The 10,053-nt window shown below is 45.3% G+C and overlaps 1 protein-coding gene across 1 annotated transcript; it reads right to left on the bottom strand.

The window, feature by feature from the left end:
• Positions 1-1,742: 1,742 nt before the first annotated feature.
• Positions 1,743-2,336, bottom strand: LOC306928835 (putative NADH dehydrogenase [ubiquinone] iron-sulfur protein 6, mitochondrial; the record flags this gene model as incomplete). The annotated part of the gene is made up of 1 exon (XM_079509107.1): positions 1,743-2,336. One exon carries the CDS (start codon positions 2,334-2,336, stop codon positions 1,743-1,745), a length of 594 nt encoding a protein of 197 aa, XP_079365233.1.
• Positions 2,337-10,053: the final 7,717 nt, after the last annotated feature.

Below are 10,053 nucleotides of genomic sequence, written 5' to 3'. Positions count from 1 at the left end.
AAATGGTTGTTATCATTAAAATGCACACATGGTATGTTTTACCAAACGTGTCTCTGTTTCATCAAACTTCCTGGTTCTCGGTCACCATAGTGACTGAGACTGACTGTAGCTAGCTGTGTGTGTGTGTGTGTGTGTGTGTGTGTGTGCGTGTGCGTGTGCGTCAAGGTAATCTCACAAACCGCTAGACCGATCAACGGCACATATATGCACACACAGCCACTGGGCAACATGTTTTCAAGGGTAGCTATATTTGCAATATTGTACTTGTATTATTGTTATATAACCCATTCAGGCCTGACGTCGAAATAAAAAAAAAACGTTCGCTCTGAAAGAATATACATTCAAAGATTTGTGCCGCATTTTTACGATTTTTCAAAAATAGCAGACCTACAAGCTCATAGCGCGCCACTCGGTGGCGCGCTATGAGCATGTAGATCTGCTATTTTTCAATAGCTAAAGTATAACATAATGCTTAGTTAAAACACCAAAAGGGGTTCCCGCCCAAAATGGGTTTAAAGCTATAATATGACACACATGCGTCCTCAGGTCTAAATGGGATAATATTGTCTGGAAGTCAAGCGGCTCGGACCGTCCACATTTGGACACGGATGACGTTACGTAATGATGACATTATGGATTAATTGACTACCGTAACTAGCCAGTCTCTCTCTTTCAGAGCTGGGCTGTCTTAAAGGGGAGGTGAGTGGCATTAGTAGGGCTCCCACAGCACCCGAGTGGCATGTTTTCGTAACATGGTTTCTTGGGACCCTTTATGGTGTCTAGTTACGATTTTATTCTTGTTGCCCGGATCAAATAATGTCCCATGGGGGTTATTTTTACCCCTTTCTTACACCTACCCCCAAAATTAACCATACAATGGAGCTAACACAAAATACCATAACTCTTGAACTAAACAACATACAGAGACAAATTAACACATTTTTCTATATAATTTGGACCCAAGGAATTCATTATAAGTGGTTATTATAAAGATTCAAGCACATCTTGACCTTATTTCTGGACAGAAAAAGCAAAAAATTACCAGAAAACGTTCAAATAACATCTATACTTCTCTTTGAATAAAATGTGTGAGGTGTATTATTTTATACCACCAGGACGCTAACGGTGTCTAGATAAGATTCCGTCTTGTTTCCCTGGTCAATTAATGTGCTATGGGGTTCATTTTAACCCTTTCTTACCCCTACCCCCCAAACGAACCATAAGATGGAGATAACAGAAAATGCCATAACTTTTGAACTAAACAACATACAGATACAAATGAACACGTTTCTATATAACTTGGACCCAAGGAATTCAGTAAATTGGTTATTTTTAGGATTCAAGCACATCTTCACTCACATTTCAGGACAAAAACAGTCCAAAACGACCAGAAAACGTTTAAATCACATACTATACTATACTTCTCTTTGTACAAAATGTTTGAGGTGTATTTTTTTTTACCACATGCTTTTTAGGACCCTTATGGTGTCTAGTTAAGATGTCTTCTTGTTACCCAGGTCAAATACTGTCACAGGGGGTTAATTTGAACCCTTTCTTACACCTATCCCCAAAACAAACCATAAGATGGAGATAATAGAAAAAAACATAACTCTTGGACGCTCTTTGAATATATATTCTTTCAGAGCAAACTAAAATCTTTGCTTCTGGATCATTCTGGGGCTCCTTGATATGAAAACGTTTGAGCACCACTGACATAGAAACATGGGTTTTTCAGAAAACCGTCAGTGTTTAGAAGGCCCTTTTAATTTCTTGTGGGACTTAAATCTGACAAACATCTTAGAAAACAGAGACACGCCGTCCTTAATGGAACAGAACAGTCTCCGCAGCACTTGGGTCGTCATGCCTTTCAGCGTGCCGAAGGTGCTCCTCTCGGCCAGCAGGTGGTGCTGCTGCGGCACGACTGGCTCCTCCGCTCTCCCCTGCTTGAAGCGCAGTCCGCAGTAGCCACACGTGCCCACCTCGCCGTTGTCCAGGTTGATGTAGACCCTGGGGTGACCCAGGGCGCCGCCTCCCCCGTCGCAGCACGCCACCCCTCCGGCCTCGACGAAGCGCACGGGCTCCTCCGCCACCAGGTCGATCGCAAAGTTCCTGTTCACCTCCTTCTGCCTGCCGACGAACCGGGCCCTCCTGGGGTCCTTCTCGTCGAACACGTGGCCGGTGTGAGTGATCGGTTCACCGCCGGTGCCGGAGGAGACCTCTCCGCCGTAGCCGCGAACGGGAACAAAGGCGGATGTCCTTTGCGGTGGAACGAGCGCCGTGGCGCCATTCTTCACAGAGGTCAGGAACCTTCTGCCGGTGGCGGCCACGGTAGCCATGTTTACAGCAATGCCGTCTGTTTTCAGCCGCAGAAAGTACTGAAAGTAGGCGGTTTGGACGAGTTTATAAAGGTTCACTCGCCTACGCGAAGGTTTACGCGGATAGTACGAAAGGCTGCGATTGGACGGTGGTCGTAGTAGCAGCGATCCCGAGCAGTTTGCTTGGATATGGAGATGTCTGACATCTCTGGCATCATAATGCTGACATCATAGTAGTGATGTCATACATGGCCATGGACTGGCCACATGAAATCTGAGATCCACATAGAACTTAAGCCATGATGCTATGTAGAATTCTAAATGAGATGATATCAAATATACAAATATGTCTCAACATGGTATGACTGTAGCTCTGGTCCATAGCTTTAAGGACTTCGCCTTAAGGCTATGTTACTCTTGACTTACTGCCGACGCATGAAGACTGCAGTGCACGGGCTGTCGACTTCTGCAAAAATAAAAAGAACGATTTTGCTACTCACCAATAAAAGGCGAAAGCCTACTTTCCTTTAGTGTGGATGCACTCTGAGCCCCCCGCCACACGGGAAAGTAGGCTTTCGCCGCTACAAAACCGTCTTTGTATTGGTGAGTAGCGAAATCGTTCTTTTTGTTTTTGCGGAAGTCGACAGGCTGTGCAGTGTTCATGCGGCAGCAGGAAGTCGAGAGTAACATAGTCCTTAAAGGGGAATTCCACTCATTTCAACATTTGACTATGTCATTAATATACCTTAGAGCTGTTGTATGACTCAACATGGTGAGTGGTATTCCCCTTTAAGGCTATAGGGCAGTATTATGCGTGTCTTAAGTACCAGGTCTTATGACCTAACTTAAGACCTGGAGGCGTGGTCAATGCTGTTTGGCCACTCAGAATAGCCAAATGGCATTGATCACGCCTCCAGGTCTTAAGTTAAGTAATAAGACCTGGTACACACGCATAATACTGCCCTCAGTGTCCAGAGCTAGTATGACTGGATACACCAAGAAAGAACTTAAACAGACAGACAGGATTTGCACAATTTATCATGTCAAAATATATATTTGGAAAACATAATTTATGCTTGTTGATGTGATGTATTTAATCAATAATTTACGAAATACAAGATTATGTCTGATTAATTGAATTTGAAGGACCGTCACCCCAATGGAAACAAGCCATAGTGCTTTCTTAGACATTATGTCTTTGGTGGCGCTTCTTCTCTGCTGCTTGTGCTCAGTCGGTCTCAAGTCTCTGAACACGGGTGCCACGCCAGGGCCTCCCAGCTGTCCACAGGGATCCTGGTCTTTTTGAGTAGCTGTTTAAACTGGTCTTTCAGCCGTCTCTTGGGTCCCCCTATAGCAGCCTAGAACCATGGGGCCAGTTCACCAAACAGAGTCTGTTTGGGGAGGGATGAGTCTTCCTTTCGATATAAGTGACCGAGGAAGCGCAGCTGGTTCTTGGCGATGATCGCTTCCACGCTTGGGAGGCCGGCACGGGTTAGAACGTCATTGTTGGTGATGCGTTCTTATGTATGTAGGCCTATTTTACTGCATGTGCTCTTTTCTGCAAACATAAAGTATAATAATAAAGTATTCAATCAATCATTTCAGATTCAAAGACTTTGAGTAATGTTGAGTAATATAATGGAATTAAAGATACTGTACAAAAAACATGTTATGGTGAAAACAAATTGCCAAATTGCCTTAACAGACGACGTCACACTGAAAAGCAACAGCATGCGAACCCCACCTCTCATAAGATGCAATGGAAAAGTTCTAACTGCATTCACGTGTAAAAAAATGCCCCATCAAACTTTCAGGTGCTGTTTTTCTCCCAGGAATGATTAGGATTTATATTGTATTCTCTCACATTTGAAATATATAATACATTGGTTTCTGTTGTGTTTGAACAATAATATCAATTCTAAGCCGTTGTCCTCAAAGCCACACCTCCAGTCGCTGTCATAAGAATGGGAGGTTTGATTGATTGATTGAAATATGTATTAACAGTTTGCAGAATTACAGTACATTTCAAGCACAAACTCAATACAAAGACTGTTAACTGTGAGTGGATGACCCAATTAAGCATTACACTTGTTTACAGGAGGGTCCACCGTGTTCAATTCATCAAAACATTTAGAGACGTACAAATATACACTTCTATATAGTCAAAGAACAGAACAGGAATTCATCATAGAGGTAAAAAGGGAAAATAAACATATACAGTGAGGGGAAAAGGGGGGTGGGGGGGGATTCAGATTTTACGGGGGCCAGTCAAGGGATTTGCATGTCTTAATGACTGTTGGTAGGGCGTTCCACATTTTGGTGGCATATAGGAGCGAAAATAATTTAGTCCCTCGTTTGTGTCGAATCTGGGTTGTACATGGTTCGTTGCACTCCCTCTGGTGTTGTGGGTGTGGACTTCGTTAACATTAAGGAAGTATTTAGACAGGTAGATGAGTATCTTGGTGGTGTATCGAATCTTGTGGACCAGACCCATTGCAAGATGCTGTACTCTGTCGTCGACCCTAAGCCATTCCAGCCTGTCAAAGTGGGCATGCAAGGGTGAGGTGGGTTCGGGGGGTGAGGCCAAGTAGGAGCTTGACCAGTTTGTTTTGGGAAGTCTGGAGCCTAGTTTTAAGGGCCTTTGAGGTGCTGTGGTACCAGGAGGTGCATGCATAGTCAAAGAAACCTTGTACGAGGGCTCCTGTTAGGGTCTTCAAGGTGTTTTTGTTGACCAGTGAGGAGATCGTGTAAAGTTATCTTGTTCTTTGGTTGACTTTTTTGATTACGTTGGTGGCCATTTTATCACGGAAAGATTAGCCTCCAGGATGGAACCTAGGTAGGTAATTTCATCTTTACGTGTGATAACATTGTCACCCACTCTAACCAAGAAGCCATTTGCCTTGCTGAGATTACTATTAGATCCAAAGAGAATGGATTCAGTTTTTCCCAGGTGTAAAGATAGTTTATCAGCGAGCCAGGTGCAGATTCTACCGAGTTCAGAGCTGAGGGCCTTTTCAACCTGCAGTTTGTTCCTGTCCGAGACCAGCAGTGCCGAGTCATCTGCGAACAGGAACAAGTTGCAGTCACAAGCTGAAATCAAATCGTTTACATATTTAGGAACAGTAAAACGCTTCCTTGTGGAACGCCACAGCTCACTGGGAGGGGGGGGGGGGGGGGGGGGTCCCAGTGCTCATAAAGAGCCTGTTTGTCCCAATATTTGTCCATGGCTGCACGCGCACCTGCAGCCCGTATAATTTATGCTTCGTCCCGCGATGGTGTCGCGCACGCAGACCTCTAAGCTCACAACAGTCGTATCCGCGATGCGATGTGATGTATAGACCAATTATTTGTTTACAAACATTGGGACTGGGCGCACGGGTGACTGTTTCATGTAATCTATTCCCAACAGATCTCCAAACCTGTTGTTTTGGGGAGCGCTGGTTTCAGTCCATTCAACCTCCTCTTGTGAGTTGGCTAGTGAGATGCACCCTAGGATATTTATACTTCAAAGCCCAACAGTATTGCGCACAGAGAACAGCTGATATACAAGCTCACATCGCATTGCAGAGCTTAGAGGTCTGCGTGCGCGACACCATCGCGGGACGAAGCATACATTATACTTGATGGGCTGCAGGTGCGCGTGCAGCCGTGCACAATGAAATTACCTACCTAGGTTCCATCCTGGAGGCTAATCTTTCCGGTGATAAAATGGCCACCAACGTAATCAAAAAGGTCAACCATAGAACAAGATTCCTTTACAGGATCTCCTCACTGGTCAACAAAAACACCTTGAAGACCTTAACAGGAGCCCTTGTACAGGGTTTCTTTGACTATGCATGCACCTCCTGGTACCACAGCACCTCAAAGGCCCTTAAAACCAGGCTCCAGACTTCCCAAAAAAAACTGGTCAGGCTCCTACTTGACCTCGCCCCCCGAACCCACCTCACCCCTGCCCACTTCGACAGGCTGGAATGGCTTAGGGTCGACGACAGAGTACAGCATCTTGCAATGGGTCTGGTCCACAAGATTTGATACACCACCAAGATACCCATGTACCTGTCTAGATACTTCCTTAATGTTAACAAAGTCCACACCCACAACACCAGAGGGAGTGCAATGAACCATGTACAACCCAGATTCGGCACAAACAAGGGACTAAATTATTTTCGCTCCTATGCCACCAAAATGTGGAACGCCCTACCAATCCCTTGACTCCTTCAAAACCGCTCTCAAAGGGCACCTACGGACGGCTGCAATTCGAAACTGGCCCCTGTAAAATCGGAATCCCTCAAACACGGACGCAAGGACAACACAAGAGACGGTCGCGGCCACACAGCCAACTCAAGGTATGGCCACTGAGCCGACTTGGGGACCCAACGCAAGGACAACACAAGAGACGGTCACGGCCACACAGCCAACTCAAGGTACGGCCACGGAGCCGACTTGGGGACCCAACGCAGCTCCTCCAAGGAAAACAAACAAATTAACGGAGCTGAACGTGAATCCCCCCCACCGCCCACCCCTTTTTTTCCCTCACTGTATATGTTTCTTTTCCCTTTTTACCTCCTTTATGATGAATTCCTGTTCTGTCCTTTGTCTATATAGAAGTGTCTATTTGTACGTCTCTAAATGTTTTTGATGATTTGAACATGGTGGACCCTATTGGAAACAAGTGTAATGCTTAATTGGGTCGTCCACTCACAGTTAACAGCCTTTGTATTGAGTTTGTACTTGAAATGTACTGTAATTCTGCAAACTGTTAATACATTTTTCAATCAATCAATCAATCTGCTTCCGTGATCATGAGCGCACCTCTGCGTCGCACACTAGCCGCCTTCCTACAGGCTTCTCGCATCCCACCCCCACCCCCTTCAGCTCCATAGTAGCTCCTTCCCCCGCTCCCCTCAAAGGAGCTTACCGGCACTAGGAATACTGCATTCACTTTGCCAAAGTGGAACAAACGATTAAAACAAAACTCTCTATACTCCTCAGGTTCCATGCGCACCGTAAGACCCGTTCTTATGACAGCGACTGGAGGTGTGGTTTTGAGGACAACTGTTTTGAATTGCTATTATTGTTCAAACACAACAGAAACCAAGGATTATATATTTCAAGGGCGAGAGATCACAATAAAAATCCTGATCATTCTTCCTCCACACTGGGAGAAAAACAGCATCTGAAAGTTTGATGGGGCATTTTTTACACGTGAGTGCAGTTAGAACTTTTCCATTGCATCTTATGAGAGGTGGTGTTCTTCTGCTGCCTTTATGCGCGCGCATGCTGTTTCTTATCAGTGTGACGTCGTCTGATAAGGCGTCTCTGTGTGCAATACTGTTGGGCTTTGAAGTATAAATGTCTCCTAGAGTGCATCTCACTAGCCAACACGCTAGGAGGTTGAATGGACTGAAACCAGCGCTCCCCAAAACAGGTTTGGAGATCTGTTGGGAATTGATTACATGAATGAAATAGTTAGCCGTGCGCCCAGTCCCAATGTTTGTAAATTAATGAATTGGTCTATAATATTGTTTTTATGGACATCTGGCTCCATCTAGTGCCCTTTGTGTGTCATAGCCCAAGTCACAATACAGCAACACTGACGACAACAGCAAAATAAGTAAGACTGTCACGGCTCCCTCTGATACGAACTTGAGACGAGGCAGTGTACTGGCGGTTTATTTACTCATAAACGGCTATTTCTTTTGACAAAATCTTCTATTATGGGGCTAGCTGGCTAGCACAACATATTTTCCAGTGGGGGCCCACTGCCAAATACGTATAAATTATGTGGGGGTCCTTGACCTTAAAAATTGTTTAGTGTACTCGGAGCGATGATCGGTCTGCTATTTCTTTATGGATTTGGAACAACCAGATGTTCAGGAGGCGGAGAAACACACATTGACCCTGCCCTTCACGCTACTCTCCGCCCTCCACGCCAATCTACCTGTCCCTATTTATACCTGCCCAGTACCACCCAGAATCCTCCACGCTTCGCCCGCCTCGCTGCGTCGCACACTAGCCGCCTTCCTACAGGCTTCTTGCATCCCACCCACACCCCCTTCACCTCCATAGTAGCTCCTTCCCCCGCTCCCCTCAAAGGAGCTTACCGGCACTAGGAATACTGCATTCACTTTGCCAAAGTGGAACAAACGATTAAAACAAAACTCTCTTTACTCCTCGGGTTCCTGCCGGGGGGTGACCGTCCATGCGCACCGTAAGACGAACGCCATACGACGAACGCCATACGGCAAACGCCATACGACGAACACCATACGACCTCCTCCCCAAAGACCCCAGGGTCGGCGACCCCCCCTGGAACCTACACACCCCAACTCATTCATTCATCCCTCCATTTCCTTACTGTCAATATTATAAATCCTTTAAACCTCCCCAATGGTGGGTTTTCTCCAACTAGTGAAGTTCTTACAACATGTTCAAGAGTACGTAACGTTTAACCTGCCATTATTTCAACCTAATTGTACCTCACTTCTGACCCCATGTATAGAAATATCACTCTTTCGGCTCAATAGGTGCAGTGATTCTAATGAAGGCTCTGTAGAGCACAGTGGTTCTCAAACTGCCCATAACTCGGACATCCCATTACTCTGACTCCGCGGCTTCACGTGAGCTTAGGCAGTGGCGTGCACAGATAGACACTAGGGGGTGCTAGAGCACCCCCTGCCCTTTTGGCAATGTGCCCTTTTGAAAAAAGAAAAAAAAACTTTTTTTTCCTTTTTCTTTAAAAAAAATAGCAGACCTACAAGCTCGTAGCGCGCCACTCGGTGGCGCGCTATGAGCTTGTAGATCTGCTATTTTTCAATAGCTAAAGCATAACATAATGCTAACACCAAAAGGGGTTCCCGCCCAAAATGGATTAAGGCAACCGGCCGGTTCCACGCGCTGCACAAGGTGCCCTTTTTTAACTTGAGCACCTGCCCCTCTAAATGTCTGTGCACGCCACTGAGCTTAGGCTTATGGCTAGGGTTTAGGGACGGACAGGGATAGTGAAGTCGTAATAGAGGGTATACGCATGCATAAAGTGAGTGGCAATAAAGTGAGAATCGGATAAGACTTTTCTGTGTGGATGTAGGGGCTGTCAAGGCCGGAAAGTAGTTCCACGCCTAACTTCCAGGTATGATGATGATGTCCCGCGCATACCCCCTCTATCAGTGGTGGAAAAAGTACTCAATTGTTTTACTTAAGTAAAAGTACCAATACTGCAATTTAGAAGTACATTGTGAGCTTGTAGATCGGCTATTTTCAAATGGCCAAAATGTGTAGGGTTGAAGTGGTTAATGTATGTTTTCTAATCAAAATTAAAAGTTTTCAAATAATTGTAGTGAAGTAAAAGTACAAATGTTGGCTCTGAGATGTAGTGGAGTAGAAGTAAAAGTACTGGAAATTGGAAATACTCAAGTAAAGTACAAAAACCTCAAAATTGTAATTAAGTACAGTACTTAAGTAAAAGTACTTAGTTACTTTCCACCACTGCCCTCTATAGTGAGCAGTCGGACTAATGACACCCTCAAACGTCACGGTCCCCCGTAAAGTGCACGAGTGGAACCAAATGGACCCGCAATAGTCCATTTGGTTCCACTCGTATACACTCTCAGAGCTACACATTTGGAACCCCCCTCGAGGAACCATGAGGGTCCCTGGACCACATTTTGAGACCCACTGCTGGAGTTTTTTTCAGTGATCCAACGTGCACAATATCAGCATCCTTGACTATCTGTTTGAC

Source organism: Electrona antarctica, assembly GCF_951216825.1.
Source record: "Electrona antarctica genome assembly, chromosome: 8".
Lineage (NCBI taxonomy): Eukaryota > Metazoa > Chordata > Actinopteri > Myctophiformes > Myctophidae > Electrona > Electrona antarctica.
The sequence above is the reverse complement of the archived record's forward strand: the minus strand, read 5'-3'. Positions and strand labels throughout refer to the sequence as shown.